The following is a 15973-nucleotide window of genomic DNA, read 5'->3' on the forward strand; positions in this document are numbered from 1 at the left end:
TATTTTCCCCCTCTCCCCCCCTTACCATTGTCTTTCTAACTGTAGTTGCCCAATTGACAATTGTATCCCCCATTTCCTCCCTGTCTTCTTCACTCCCCATAACTTCATCTCTGTTATGCTACTTTTGCCCCACACCAACTCATGCTAATCAAATCCCACTACAACACCTCCATTTTCTGTTCTTGATTCTTTATGACAGTCTTTAATTCTTGATGATGGGTAAACTCTAAATTTTTCATCATCAACTTATCTGTTCGAATTCAGTTGTCATATTACTAGTTCAAATTACGCTATTAACATCAATATAGATTCCCGATGAATGGAATATGCTAGTTCATTCAGTAATTAGTTGTACTATATGATACTTCATGTTGGCTCTTTCTTAGGCATTTTGAAGGACAAAAAAGCTGCCATTTTTCCCTTTTGTTGTTTGGTGAATTATGCAATTATGGAATTCACCAAACTACAATCCCTACAATTTTTTTTTTGCTTTCTCCCTTTTATTCTTTATTGTTTTTGTGGTGTGTAAGTGTTCATAAAGCAAATCGGAAGTGATTTTGACACACCAGCTGTGAGAGCACCAGAAACTGCGCTATGCTCAAACAGAGGTGTGCCAAAATCAGTTTCCGCAAATTTGTGCACTTTTTTCTCTCAACTATTATTCCATAAATATCCATATAAGTAGCCTCATTACATATAGAATTATTCATGCCTTGTTTTCCTTTTTATTGAACAAATAGCAGGTAAAAATGTGATTCAAACTTGTTTGGATTGAGGTTGAAGTTGCTTGAGGAATCAAGCTAAGATAGAAAGAAAAAGTTAGATAGTCTTTTGTTGAGGAGGAAGAGATCCAAGGATGCCAGTTCCTCTTGCTCCATATCCTACTCCTCCAGTACCTTTCACCCCACCTGCAAATGGTAATTTCTCAACTTTCTTATACTAATTAATGATTAAATTAAGTAAAATTTGATTTGGGTATTTAGTGAAAAAGAAAAGGGTAATTAACTTTTCTTCAAATTGGATATGAAAATTATGACAATCTAGAAAGATTTAATGATCGCGTTATTGATAATGCAATGTATTTGAACTCGTAATGTGACAACTGAATCTAGACGGATAAGGTTCGTGGTACAATATATAGTTTTATTTATAGAAACAAGTGAGTTTAGATTTTGGGTTAATTGAGTAATTTTAAGCAATAGAAAAGTTTGGGATTGTAATTGTATGAGTTTTGAATGATGAACAGGAGCACAAAGTCAATTAGTATGCTCAGGATGTAGAAATCTACTAATGTATCCTGCTGGAGCTACTTCTGTATGTTGTGCTGTATGCAATTCTGTTACTGCTGTCCCACCTCCTGGTAATTTCTGTTTTCTTAATTAAATTTTGTGTTTTTCTAATTTCATTATATTAGTAATTTCAATATCAAATTTTGTAATTTTCATTATATTAGTAATTTTATCATATTCATATTGATCTATGTGAATATGTGATGTATTCTTTTACTAATTATTCTCACCGGCGATGTCTTGGCCCAGTGATTAAGACTGCGATTGCGTAGGCAGTAGGCCTATGTACGGTAGATTACATGTTCAAATCATGTACATCTTTTATTATTCTCCATATTGATCACAATTTATTGCTACAAAATTAGTTAATTACAATTTTTTTCCAACTGTCTAAAAAAATGACACGTGGCATGAATACTGGTACAAATGCTACTTGTGAATTGATTTTGGAACACCGTTTAGTTGAATGTGATAGATACTGTTAGAAGATATCTGAATATATAAATCAGACATGTAATACGCCACCTTCTTTCACTATCTAGAAATTAAAGAAAGTGAAATTTCCAGCCTTGTTTGACAATTGATTGTTGGATTGGATGTCGACTATTGACTGAGCTGGTTTTACCGGTTGTCTGTATTGATTTTTTTTTTTTTTTTTAAATCCACTTATTGAATGTTATTAGCAAATTTCGCACCCAAAAGTTTTTTTAAAAAAATCAGTATTTTCATTTTGGTTTAAAATGTTGAAACAGGGACAGAGATGGCACAACTAGTATGTGCAGGATGCCACACTCTCCTAATGTACATTCGAGGAGCAACTAGTGTACAATGTTCTTGTTGTCATACCGTTAATCTAGCTTTGGAAGGTAAATTAGTTAGAAAAATAAAAATATGAATTAAATTAAATAATTAGGATTTTATTCTTTGATTAATTAGAACATGGGAAAAAAAAAAGTTGATTAAAATTTGTAATTTTTATTTTTCCATGTAGCAAATCAAGTGGCACATGTGAATTGTGGGAATTGTAGGATGCTATTGATGTATCAATACGGGGCACGATCTGTTAAATGTGCGGTTTGCAATTTTGTCACTTCAATTGGGGTAAGTTGTAATTTTGCCAATACAACTATTCCACTTTTGATTACTAGTTTTTTTTTTTTATCTCATTCATCACAGGTAATCAATTTTAATCATTATGCGAAGACATCATTAATACATATTATTACTGTTTAACTGTTTAACTTTTTCTTTAGATATTGTAATTGTGTACTTATTACTCTCGATTTTGTATAAAGAATACTTGTTTAACATAGGAAACAAAAATTTATACAAAATACTAAAATGACTCTAACTTCTTCTTGTTTTAAGATAAGAAATCGTATAACTTAGGGAATCCTCCTCTAACAATAACTTAAATGCAAGAAATAATAGAAATATCAAAAATGATAAAGGTCGCAACATGCGATCTTTAAGTCATGTCACAATGATAACATGACATGCTTATGTGTCATGATTTAAATTGGAAACTAAAATATTTAATTTATATAACCTATTATACGTGCTAAAAAAATAGAAAAATCTTGATTTTCTAATTTGTTCACTCCTTTATATTGATTACCTTATTTACATATTTTCATAGTAAATATATTGTATTAATAGCAAAAATATGCTGATGACGCATACACTACGTGACACCTATATGGAACAATTAAACCCCGATACGTAAAATTGCGACAACTATATATTGTCGTAACTTGCGACCTTTATCATCACCCGATACAACTACGAATTAATTTGTGATACGTGCATGTTTGACGAGGTGTGATTATATGGCATCAAGTCATGTTGCATTTGTGTGTGTTTTGTTAAGAAAACATCAAATCATGTTCGTAGTCAAATCAACTTTTAGATTACTCATAACAAAAGACATGTGAAGGCTTTTTGTTGATTTGTTCCAATCTTATCCTAATGATAATAAAGTTTCAGAATAAAATGTGGCGTCAATTTTAGGTGAAAGTGTTGCCTCTATTTATCTCATATCTCCCCCGTATTAGACTTTTAGTCTTTTTTTACCAATAGCAATTAGCAATATTAGCGTATCTAGGTGGATTATGGTGCATCTTAAGAACACTAGTATATAATTAAAAGAACACCTGATTACGTGAAATAAACATGAATATATTTTTTATTTATATTTTTAATAAATAGTGAAATACGTAGTAATATATTATTTTTTATAACAAATAAAGTAAAATATTATATCGAATATTCTTTTGTCGTAGTGTCATGTTTTTTTGCTTATGCATATATGTTCTTTAGGTGCACCATGCTCATTGTGCACCATGGTCCATAGTCCACGATGTGCAATATTAGGGTCATGTTTGGTAATTAGTTGTTACTTCGCATATTTAGTCGTTAGATATTAGATGGTTTGACAATCTGTTAGTTGTTACGGAATATTTGTTTGTATTAAATGGTTTCACTCATTGGTTGAATTAGCTTCTTGTGTAAAAGTGTTTGATAAATTAGTTGCTTAACATGTAAAATGACTATTAAGGATATTCACCTACAATGATGTAGGTTGTTAAGGGTTGTAATTTCACCTGAAATATCTCATTTCCCTCAAACCTGAGGGTGTAAATGTAAAATATGTATTCATCGATAACTATTTTATATTATATTAGTAGGCCTTCTCTTCACCTAGAAAAAATAATATTCAGTAAAAAATAGTTTAAATTCAGTAAAAAAAGTCAAGTTAAATTTTAGTCAGTTAACTTCTGTAACTTTAATGAACAAATACAATACCAAAACAGTGTTAGATTTCTCTTGAAAAATGTTGCAAATTAATCTGAAACGGGTAAAAATAATTATCACAAATAATTTGAAATAGAGGAAATAAATTAATAAATATGAGGAAGGCTTAAGTCATGATGTCGTCATATTGGGATAAGAATTACACGTCCAAATATCTTTCAAATCTAGGTTAGTCGAACATCAATGTCACATTAATACTATGAATATCCAATTTATCTACTTTTTGGACAATTTTGTTGCTTAAATTTGTTTTTTTCCTGTTTAATTGCTGTTTGTACAGTCTCCTCCCCCTTAACCTTAACCTCAACCTCAACCTCAACCTCAGCCTCAACCTCAAGTGTAGCTCTCTCATAATAAATGATTCATTTAATTAGTATGTCGCTAAGAAACCAACAATATTTATTTAATTAGCAATTATATTAAGGGATGAATATGAAAAACTAGTCTCATATCAAACTATCTGATGTTAAACTAAGTTGTAATAGTTTGACGGCCTACACTACCAGAAATTGTACTATTAACGACTGGAAATCCCGTCGCGAAAATCCAATAATCGTTGATTAACGACGGGATTTCCTGAACCCGTCATAAACGGGGGCCGTCGTTAATAGAAAATTCTGTCGTTAACCCGTCGTAAAAGATATTTACAACGGTTATTCCCGTCTTTGTTTGGTTGTTAGCCCCGTAAGGCTTTTACGACGGGACTTTTAACCCGCCGTAATTAGGTTGTCGTTAAAGATACAAATTCTTGTAGTGCTATTTGAGACAGTATTTTACAAGAATTTGTATATATCTAGTCATTAACACAATATTCATTAGTTATTGCTCCGTAGTACTCCCTCCGTTCCTAAAAGTTCTTCCCGTTTCTATTTCGGGCGTTCCTATATATTCTTTCCATTTCTATTTTTGGACATTACTTTTTACCACAAATTTCCCCACCATCTCTTATTTAATTCATTCACATTTCCCTATTCACCCACCCAACTCCACTTTTATGATTTTTTATTACTTTATTAAAAATATCTTCTCTCTCCTTCATTTCTTTATTACTTTCTTTTACTACTTTACTCTGTATTACTTTCTCTTACATTCAATCATTACTCTTACCCCTAATCATTACAAGATTCCATTTTCTTAATTCCCACACCAATTCCCAAATGGAAAGAACATAAAGGAACAGAGGGAGTACTTAATTTGGATATTATTTATTTAATTATTTTATTTTTGACATGAGAATTTTGGATATAATTTAATGGCTAAATAAAATGCAGGCTGCAGCAAGTGTCCCAGAACAGAAGTTCAGTAACAGCTGAAGAAATCAAACGAGAAAACCATTACAAATTTTATATGTATGTATTAATTATCCGGCAAACTAATCTCCAAATAAAGGGGATTTACTTAAGTATTTTAGTACGAGTATATAGAGGTTTAAATTCTTTTCCTGTTTTCACCCTAGATGTTTTTCCAGGAAAATAATAAGCAATTTTCATCGATTTTCGCATAGTGAATATTGGGATAAATTTGTTTTGTACAAGGGCTAAATATATAGGTAAAGGTTGTACTAGTTTGTACGTAGTATATGAAATAAACTTTACTTTCAATGGATTTGTACTCTCTTTTGATGTGTGAGTTTTTCTGCCGTTATTTTTTTGGGTGTTAGCACCCGGTTCATCCTTAGGGCTAATCCGGATTCGGGCTGAGTTATGGGTGGTTAGGTACCAGTCCCCTCCCAATTGTTATTGCGGGGGATCGAACTCAACACGGGTTCTCCTTATTAAGTTCAGCCCCAATCACCACTGAACCAGCAAGCAATTGGTAGTTTTTCTGCCATTATACAAATACTAATCTTCCACAATCTCGAACAGTTGACTTGAGTAGTCTACTACTCAATTAGTACTCGTTAATGAATTATACAAACTCTTAATTACACCCAATGTTCAATAGATTTTGTATGGCGGATATAACATTATCTAAATGTCCCAAAATGTTTAAAGTTATCCGGATATAATGCAAAACTTATTTATATTTGCTCACTTTTAGTGATTAAAATTTTTAATTTTAATAAAATGATCCCTTTTAAGTTTATTCATGATGTATAAAGGTAATCATGTAACCCTTAACAAAGCTTATCCATAAAATTAATTCATAATATAAAAAGTTAATCAAAACATGTCAAAAGTTACAAAAAACTGTGTAAAGGTTATTCAATTTACAATAAATGTATTGTACTCTGGATGCGCGCAAGACCTTTTGATGATTTATCATTCAACTTCAACCTAGTACTTGGGTTCCCCTTCAGCTGAGCACTAGCAGCCCGTTTGCGGCTGCGCACTAGGGGTTAAGTACATTCGGTGCCCCTTCGCGGCTGCGCAAGTTGTCGGAATTTATAACAGAAGAGAGAGTAGTACTACGATGGACAATAAATGTCGGCAAACGTAGTATATCCATCAAACCATGGAATGGGGTTGAAAGACTAGGGGAAAATATAATTGAAAGGTAGGACTTGATGAAAGAAACTTGGAGATTACTGCCAAAGAAGGTCATTTTACCACATACTTATGAAAATCTAGCCAAAAAACAGGACAAAAAATTGTGAGGTCAAACTTACACTAACAAAAAATATGGGGAAAAAGAGGCCATTCTAGACCATCATTCTCATTAGATAATGGCTTTATCACAAAATGGACATGAGAGAAATTTCCACTTGACTGGAACCTTATTCTTGCATATCTTACTGTAGATTTGGAAATAGCCAACTCCTCTTGTTTGGTCAATTATCAATAATTCTCCATAATAATAATAATTTCATTTGGATATGGAATATGTCCATGTCATAACAGACAAACAGCCCAGAAAAATAAATCATGGTGTCTAAGATTCATCGATGTTACTCGAACTCTTTATTCCAATCTCTTTTGATTGTAATGCGTATATACTTTATATGTGGATTTTAAGAAGAATTTGATGGAAGTCTACTCTTGTAGTCTCATAGTGTGAATGAAAATATGGGAAGAAAAACATATAGAATTATACAAAGTATATTACCAATTTTACCATCAAACCATGGAATTCGGAATTAGGTTTTCCTTGTACAATTACTCAAATCTATTTTCATACCATCAACTCTTACCGTTTACCAAACTGATCGTAATTACCCACATCCAAATCTACAATCAGTTTTCGGTACTTTGAATTACACTATCTCCCGAAAAAAGCTGCACACAACCATTAGATCCACATAAATATTGTTCATTAGGCTCAAGTTCGAGTACGTTGTAGCAGAAGATGTTAGGAATCGCCTTAATGAATACAACCAACAAATGAAAAGTTGATAAGAAAATTACTTGCAAATTTTGGAAGATTGTCATTGAGCACCTTAATAAGAGCAAGAAATGCAATGATAGGTTACAATTGGATTGCATCAGAATATTCTGTTGTGGAAAAAGAACCCTTAAATATTGATTCTCTTTCATGCACTGAAGGCACTTTACTTCCTAATATCATTACACAATTCTAATCATATGAAGGATTTAGGCATTAAAGTGAGCTCACTGAAACGTAGGTCTGAAGATATCACACACCTGGGGAAAACCGAGACAAAACTTCGTGGATAATGTCCGCAACCCCTTAGACCTCATTCATCAGCCATGGCTAACTCCAGTGCGTAATCATCCCTTTCCTGCACATGATTTATGGGAGAGTAATATCAAGACTAAGCTGAAGAAAGTTGAAGATCTTACTGACATTTTTACCCCCATTACGGTTTCTCCTACCCCCTACCCAGTGGCGGATCTTGAACAGTTTATGTAGCGGGGGCGTAAAAAAAATATGCAATGTAATATAGGATGTATATACAATTATACTCAAAGTTTAAGGGTCCGAAACTAAAACTACACTACGAAATATTCCGGCCGGGGGGGGGGGGGGGGGAGGGGGAGGCCCACCCCAGCTATACGGAAGTTTCGTCCCTGCCCTTCCCCGCAGGCCATCACACCCAAGTATATGGCAACATAATTCAATATTAGAATAGCTTGTATTTGACAACTTACAATTGGACCTCGAGCGAAATATCTCCCAAACTGAAGCCAGTATACCTGCAAATTTGATGTATCTTTCAGTCATGATTTATGGGGGTAAACAAGTCTAAAGCTACCGAAACAAAGTTGACACACTCTTAATATGGAGTACTCGGAATGTAGAAAGAGAAGGGGCGGGGGGAACAAAGTTTTCCTGAATTATTGTCACTTACCTCATCCTCGTCCTGTGTTTCTACTTCAAGATCAGATGATGGGAAGCCCACACAAAGAAGTGCATAGCCCTGGAACAAAAGGGACATAAAGTACATCATTCATCAAGCATGTATCAAGTAGATAAAACATAACCTCGTAAATGGGGTAGCTTACAGGATCTTCTTGTATTAGATTATTTCCATACTGTCCAAACTCCCAAGCCAAATAAATTATATGTATTCTATCTTAATTTTCTTGTGCCAAAATACATATAAACGAGGTCATGTCTGACTCTCTAAATCTCTTTTGCTGATATTGGGGGCATGATTTATGCCTATGTATAAGATGAACTACCAACACATGTATCAAGTTCAACCCTGCTTATCACTATGCCATACGAAAAAGCTTGTAAGCAATTGATCTGAAATTATTTGGAATTCTTCCATAAAGTACTCGTACCTTGTATTGATGAGTACATCACCTACTAAATTCATGCCTATTTAGAAACCCCACAGTTGTCCTAGGTTCAACAAAATTTATCCAGTGATGGTAAAGTGTACATAAATCTATGCAAACGGATGTTCAATTATCAAACAGTTCACTTGTGTTAGCCTGAAAGACTACCTGGGACTTTAACTCAGCAGATATTCCAAGTGCCTCGGGTTGGCGGAGTTGTCCGGATTTGACACGGACAGCACAGCTAGTACAACAACCTGCAACAGTAAAAAAATTCTGATAAATGTGCTTATCAGTAGCAAAGGTTCCAATTGCAGCATACTTAGAAAATTTCTAAATACATTGAAAAGATATCCCAAATATTTATGAACAAGAGACCAACAAAGGCAAAAGTTCCACAAAACCAGCAATGATTAGAGAGTTGTAATTCATAAAAGGTTTATCCAAGCTCAAATCTCCTACTTTTGTAAGGTTGTTTGAGCCCCATTAGGAATTTTAACAGAGCAGTGCAGGGAAATCGGGAAAGCGGTTGAGATAGTGTTCCCCATAGGCTGTGTTTGTGGCCTGTTCTCCAAAATGGTGGTATTTTGATAACAGAAAGTTTTATTTTGGTTTATCAAGATAAGTAGATAGATGGTTTAAATTGTATGAATGAATATGGAATCTAGTTCTCATAGTTTGTTGATAAATATTGAAGGTGTATGACAATATCAACAAAATTCCAAAACAGTAGAGTACTCCAAGCGACTAACACTTACCTTTTTACACTTTATGAGCCACTGTAACTGGCATTGTAAACATAACCAGAAACATAATGAACAAATTTAACATACACCAACCTCGGTCGCCACATTTCCCCATTCCCAAACTGTAGCTCCTCAGATCAAGTATTTGAACGAACAAGATCTACAATTACATTGGTCGAATTGGGAGAAGCTGAAACGATAGCGCCTAGGGAATCATTAACTCACTTGTTGTCCTCGGTCTTGGGTTTTCCTAATTAACCCCCCAAGCCATCCCCCGTGAAACTGGCTACTAGCAAACCTACTGAGACACCTAAAATTACGACAAGTGTAGATCGAAGGCATAACCATGCAGACTCTGCGACCCGAAGCCACTACAACTCTTTTGTTGATCCATTGTCCCCCCCTTCTTCCATTCCCTTGGATGTGCCCTCAATATGTAGTGTTGGCACGAGAGATAAACCACCATAAAAACTCCCATACAAAGACATAAGGGGCCCGGTAAAGCGCTCCATTTCTAAGGTTGTTCCTCTAAGGGAAGAACTGTCAAGACCCGTGCCTTGTCCCAATCTTTAACTCTGGATGAGGATGGTGTGTTTTATGACTTTGTAGCTAATCAAGGAGAAGGGAGAGATGACTCAACCCTCTGAAGCTTGCCTCTCTGTAAGATCAGGTTCTTTCTTTCTCTTGTTTTCTATTTTTTCTATTAGAGTATGGAATTGCCAAAGGGAAAAACACAAACTCTTTCGATGTGTAGTCCGTGATTTTGTTAGAGACCGTAAGCCCGATAAGTCATGACTATAGATAACAAATCGTGTAACCAAATCCAACTTACTCTAAACCACACAATTTGACAATCCAGACGACTTTAACAAGCTCAGGGATATGGCTTTGAACATCAAGTATGTGAATGTCATTATCCATGATCTGGATAAACATCACGAACAAAATCCGATTTCAAAGCGAAAGTCGCTTGCGAATTCTCTTCGACCAAAAGAATAAAGGTACTTGATTTTTTATTCTTGTTTTGTTTTGTAAAGTTACCCATTTTTTTGTATCATTAAGTTAAATAATCAAAATCATAATAAGGTCAATACTGTCTTCCTACCAACAGAAAACCATTTCCGAAAATCAATTATGTCTGGATAAACCGAGTCAACAAAAGGGGACCAGTGTCAAGGACGGTATGACATCTGCGGCAGTTGCTCCTAAGGTATGCTAAATCGTATTCATATAAGAGAATTAGTGAATTGCGTTTAATTAATGTACATGTAGTGTAGACGTGGTAGGCATTACACTCAGTACACAATGTTTTCCTTGTTATAGATCCTTGGAATGGGATGTGCTATTTGTCAATTTGCAGCATTTGTTACAACATTAACAAATACCCAGCGACAATGCGTTATGGAAATGGGTTTCCAGGAACTCTTGTTCATGAGAATTAAGCACATTGATCCTCGTTTCGGTTACTGGATTACTTCTAGGTTTGATCCTAACAAGTTAGAACTCAAAATAAGGGACAACTATGGGTAAAGATAGATGAAGAAATGGTTGGCTGAGTTATAGGAGTAATATTAGGTGAACATCTGCTTTATCCACAAAAATCAAAGAAGAGTGTATTTCAAGAGACTAAGAGGTTGTACAAGCAGAAAACATAACACGGTGCTATAACAGAGTCGGTGGTGCATGCAAAATATCCGGTGATGCACCAAATAGGGAGATGTTCCAAAACATTTTTTGTTGTATGCACTAGGTACCCTACTCTATCCAACCCAAAAGTGTGGTTGGATAAGCCAGCTGCATGTCTACGTCTTAGACAAGGCTACAAACGCATGTGTGTTTAACTGGGAGAAATATGTCTTAGACTAGCTCGTCAAATATGGAAAGAATTTCCCCACGTCAAAGGAGGAGATGCACATTGTTGTTGCTTGTAAGTAACCTCATTTCATGAAATTACTACTGTTATTTTTATTGGTTATTGATCCCTCATACTAACTAATTCAACCAGCTTATCTACAATGACAGGCTAGCTTATGCAAGGTCTAATCTCAAGTTATTACCCAACGCTTGCCGCCTTCGCATATGGGACCAAGAGAATGTTGAAAGGGCACTAAAATCTAACATAGGCCCCAATGGTGAATATGGATTTGGTGATGTAGTTGAAAATATAGTTTATGGAGACGGTTAACCAGGAATTTCAGTAACGATTTGTATTTGTATGGTGACAGTTAAGTTGCACTGGCTGCTTATGGGATTGATTAACTTTAATTAGTTTGAAAGTTTTTTATGCCTATAACGCTGATTTTGGCTCCGCTAACTCTCTCCATGGTGAATCTTCTTCTACAGCAACACCTTATGATGTTCATGTTTGGTGATCTTAGTTTTGGGAATATTTTTGGTTGTAATATATATAGGAAGTATGTTTCCTTGTCACTTAATCTCTGAACTGATGTCTAGTAGTGGTAGGTGTGAACATGGTATTCAGATATTGGTAGTTTTTGGTTAGCTTGATGGTCTGCTCCTCTTTCTCTTCTGTTCGAATCTGTTGGTATGTTTTTTTTCACTTAACATTTTTGTAATACAAACCCTGACTCAACAAAAACCCTTACCTTTACCCTAAAAATTAACACTCAAGTAACATTTTTTCATGAGTTTGTAAATTTTTGTAGCATGTCTAGATTCAATTTTTTGGTAAATAAGTTATACGGATTTTTCATGAAATACCCCTCAATTTTCACGAAATTCACCAAATGCCCCTCAACTTTCATAAATTCACCAAATGCCCCTCACCTTTAATATAATACCCAAACTACCCTTACTAATGACGCGCCGTTAGTCCGCCGTTAGCCTACTTTTCTAATTCACCAAATGCCCCTACAATGTAACTTATTTCACCAAATACCCCTGTTTTAAAATATAATTCACCAAATGCCCAAATGTAAAAATTACCTTTTTAAAGCCCAACGGCTAGTTTTTTGGGATTGAAAAATAGCCGTAGCTTATTGTTTTAATATAAATAACCCTGTTCTGAGTGTTTATTTAGTCACCAAATTTTTTTGTTGTAGTTTCATCTCATTTTGTGTCATGAGTTATCATTCAAAATCATTATCCACACATAATGAGTCCACATATGTTAGAGTCCCAAATAAAATCTGTTATCGTGGGAGGAAATTTGTCATTCGTAGCTCCGATACAACACTCAATCCACAAAGGCTATACTACAAGTGTGATACAAGCAACAATGGCGAATATGCTTAATTATGATGTTTTTGATCCATACTACATATTGTTTCAGTATATCTGTCACTATATGAAGTTATTTTTGAATGGTGAATATGATAATTATGATGTTTTTGAATGGTGAATATGCTTAATCTAGTTTGATAAGTGATGTTTCTTTGTGTGTTGAATATGCTTAATCTGTTGCTGATATTTTTAGTACACTTTATTTCTGACACATCTGAAACTATTAGCAGCAGAAATGCTAGATTGATTACAATTTCATGAGGAAGCACTTTAGTTCCCAAATATGGAGTAATTAACAAGAGAAATACGCAACAAAGTAGCACAAGTAAGCATCACGAGTAGCTGCTTCAATTTGTTCTAAAGACAACATAGTAGCACCCCAACTTCCTAGAGGTGCTGCAGGACCTTTAAGCACGTACAAAAACAATTCTTTACCCGATGTAAATAGATTCGTCAAATATTGCAATCCAAATGTTTTGAACTTTTCATTGGTCTGTTTTTTATCCTGTTTAACAGTTACAACCAATTCACCCAAATCAAAAGCATTCCTGCATTGAATCCCATAATCTCTGTTCAACGCTTTAAGACAGTTGTTCATTTTAACAGCAACAAAGGTAAGCTCTTGTCTTTGGAAGAACTAGGCCAGTGAACAAATAGGTTTATTAATCCGCAACAACTGGATAATCAAGCAATTGTCGAAGAAACACAGCTTCACTATGACAACTTTTTCAGCAAGTTGGTGTTTGGTGTCATCTTGACAGTAGTGTCTTTCGATGTCTAGTCCTATTATGGACATGTGGTTGTCGCTAGAGCTACGGATTTTTGACAGCAACTTCCCTAAACTATGATTAAGCTCAGTTATGGTGTAAACTAATGTTGTATTCGCATCTAATAATAAAAAGACTCTCACTTGTCTTAAAAAAAAATGGAGAGAGAGAACCCAACCCCAACCAAACCCCAACCCCAACCAATAGACAATTGTTAGCCGGAGAAAACCCAGAAACTCCACCAACAAATTAGCACGGAGAACCTGCTTCATCAATTTCCTCCCCCGTAACACCAGCCGACAAGGATTGTTCCATCTTTTCGGTCGACATACACATGCCCAAAAACTAGCCGTTGGGCTTTAAAAAGGTAATTTTTACATTTGGGCATTTGGTGAATTATATTTTAAAATAGGGGTATTTGGTAAAATAAGTTACATTGTAGGGGAATTTGGTGAATTAGAAAAGTAGGCTAACGGCGGACTAACGGCGTGTCATTAGTAAGGGTAGTTTGGGTATTATATTAAAGGTGAGGGGCATTTGGTGAATTTCTGAAAGTTGAGGGGCATTTGGTGAATTTCGTGAAAATTGAGGGGTATGTCATGAAAAATCCGTAAGTTATAACCTTAATTAAAAATTCTTCTTATATTGCCAGTTTGCAACAAGTAAACAGGAATGATTTACCCATCCGACCTCAACCGGAACACCATTTTCGAATCCACTATTACCTCTTTTATAAATTTTCTCATGAATACATAGATTTGCTCTTATTAACCTAATTTTACCCACATTTCCAAATTCCAATCAATTGAATTCGAACACTATTTTCACCGTCCCCTAAATAAGTTGGTACAATTTATAACTAAAATAAGTTCTAATACGGAGTAAGTGGAAATTAGTTGAACAAAATGCACCATAAATAAAAACAATATCCTTGTTCTTAATAGAGAATTTGTGGGAAGTTCCAAATTTCAAAAAAAATCATCTCAGTTAAATGGAGTTAAGTAATGCATTTCTGATAAGTCCTAGTAAATCAATCAAGCCTTAAACACAATAAATAATTGAATTAAGTGTAATTTTAAAAAGAACAGAACAAATTACAATACCGTGCCTGCAAGCGAAGGGAAGGCTAATATCCTGATCTTCAGCAGTATGCAATATGTATTGATCCTGCAACATTTAAATATCCAATTAAAATTACAAATTCGGCAATTAATTTATTATTTCTTCCATTAAACAACAATTTGGCCGTTATAGATGACTGAGTTACCTCGGGAACGAAGAACTCGTGAGTTAACCCGCGTTGGCGGTCATGAACGGTAATCTTGTGACTCGGAACTGAAACGGAGGTTGAAGAGCTGCTTCCGGTGAATTTGGGCGGCGCCTGAAGCTCCGAGGTCGTAGTTAGCCGCTGAAATCGAGAGAATTGCTGGAGAAATGCCGGTTTCCGGTGGAGTGGGGCCCGGAAACTGGGGAGTAGAGCTTGAACTTCCATCTCTATCTTTGTAACGCTTGAATTGTGTGTGTGGGTGACTGGGTGGATGATTGCGCAAAGATAACCGTAACAGATTCTCTCTCCTACCTGGTATTTTAAATCTCTTTCGTACCAAATAAAAAATTATAATTGGGGCATTCGTACGTATGGGTCAATGCACAACTGATCCGTAAATGTACAATGTACTCCCTCCGTCCCAGATCAGTGGTTACACTTTTCATTTTCGTTCGTTTCAGATTAATTATTACACTTTTTATTTTCGTCCGTTCTAGATTAGTTATTAGTTATTACACTTCTAAATTAGAAATAACCCTATAATTATTATATTCTCTCCCCCCACTAATTTTTTTGTCCCCACACACCCTCTCATTCAATTAAAAAAATTATTCCACTAGCTCCTATCAAACACCCACTTTTTCAATAAACCAAACACCCACTTTTTCAATAAACCAAACAACCACTTATCACCTAAAACTTTGTGCAAAGGTAAATGTAACCACTAATTTGGGACGGAGGGAGTACATAATTAAAACACAATAAACAATTAGACATTTTGATTATTTTTTCTTAACAATAAACTTAGATTTATTTTTATTTTCACCATTTAGAGTATTGTTTTTTTTTTTTTTTTTTTTTTGAGAACCACCATTTAGAGTATTGTTAATGATAGGTAATTTGCCGGGGGAAAAAATGGAAAAAAAAAGAGGTTGTTAATGGTGGAGATAATTTGCTCATAAGGTGGGGAAAAATGAAAAATCCCATGACATGAAGTCTGTATCCTTTTGGGTGGGTAACTTTCAGCCATTTTGGTGCACTAGGTGGAGTGATATGATAATTTTTATAATGATTATTTTTCAACGGTCATTTTTTTTATTTCTGATTAATAAAAAATAAAATAAAATAATTATAGGTCATATAATCTCGAATCTACAAATGG

At 34.7% G+C, this 15973-nt stretch overlaps 2 protein-coding genes across 4 annotated transcripts; one reads left to right on the top strand and one right to left on the bottom strand.

Annotated features, from left to right (window-relative positions):
• On the top strand, window positions 1-5708 carry LOC110792188 (protein LSD1). Of its 2 annotated transcripts, none has more exons than XM_021997000.2 (6): window positions 1-219; window positions 741-917; window positions 1247-1360; window positions 2042-2155; window positions 2281-2390; window positions 5375-5708. In XM_021997000.2, the coding sequence occupies exons 2-6, from the start codon at window positions 857-859 to the stop codon at window positions 5414-5416; spliced, it is 441 nt and encodes a 146-aa protein (XP_021852692.1). In that variant the 5' UTR covers window positions 1-219; window positions 741-856; the 3' UTR covers window positions 5417-5708. The 2 variants fall into 2 exon arrangements, with proteins under 2 accessions (XP_021852692.1, XP_021852700.1); XM_021997008.2 differs by having other exon boundaries at window positions 744-917.
• A 1417-nt stretch (window positions 5709-7125) lies between these two features.
• LOC110792178 (ferredoxin C 2, chloroplastic) lies at window positions 7126-15120 on the bottom strand. 2 transcript variants are annotated; one of them, XR_002534319.2, is made up of 7 exons: window positions 14812-15120; window positions 14648-14711; window positions 8957-9045; window positions 8353-8421; window positions 8153-8197; window positions 7685-7782; window positions 7126-7318 (listed from the first exon to the last, which is right to left on the bottom strand). XR_002534319.2 is itself a non-coding variant. In XM_021996990.2 (6 exons), the coding sequence occupies exons 1-6, from the start codon at window positions 15034-15036 to the stop codon at window positions 7738-7740; spliced, it is 537 nt and encodes a 178-aa protein (XP_021852682.1). In that variant the 5' UTR covers window positions 15037-15119; the 3' UTR covers window positions 7444-7737. The 2 variants fall into 2 exon arrangements, 1 of the variants encoding a protein (XP_021852682.1); XM_021996990.2 differs by lacking the exon at window positions 7126-7318 and having other exon boundaries at window positions 7444-7782; window positions 14812-15119.
• Between the last annotated feature and the right edge of the window lie 853 nt (window positions 15121-15973).

The sequence above is a fragment of the Spinacia oleracea genome, chromosome 6 (genome assembly GCF_020520425.1).
Source record: "Spinacia oleracea cultivar Varoflay chromosome 6, BTI_SOV_V1, whole genome shotgun sequence".
In the NCBI taxonomy this organism is placed as follows: domain Eukaryota; kingdom Viridiplantae; phylum Streptophyta; class Magnoliopsida; order Caryophyllales; family Amaranthaceae; genus Spinacia; species Spinacia oleracea.

Bases quoted from the DNA above. Each gene is read 5' to 3' on its own strand.
- LOC110792188 (XM_021997000.2), top strand. From the start codon at position 857: ATGCCAGTTCCTCTTGCTCCATATCCTACTCCTCCAGTACCTTTCACC. The intron at 918-1,246 runs GTAATTTCTCAA...AATGATGAACAG, and splicing joins TTTCACCCCACCTGCAAATG to GAGCACAAAGTCAATTAGTA. The intron at 1,361-2,041 runs GTAATTTCTGTT...ATGTTGAAACAG, and splicing joins TACTGCTGTCCCACCTCCTG to GGACAGAGATGGCACAACTA.
- LOC110792178 (XM_021996990.2), bottom strand. From the start codon at position 15,036: ATGGAAGTTCAAGCTCTACTCCCCAGTTTCCGGGCCCCACTCCACCGG. The intron at 9,046-14,647 runs GTATTGTAATTT...TTACTGTTGCAG, and splicing joins TCCCTTCGCTTGCAGGCACG to GTTGTTGTACTAGCTGTGCT. The intron at 8,198-8,352 runs GTAAGTGACAAT...TCAAATTTGCAG, and splicing joins AAACACAGGACGAGGATGAG to GTATACTGGCTTCAGTTTGG.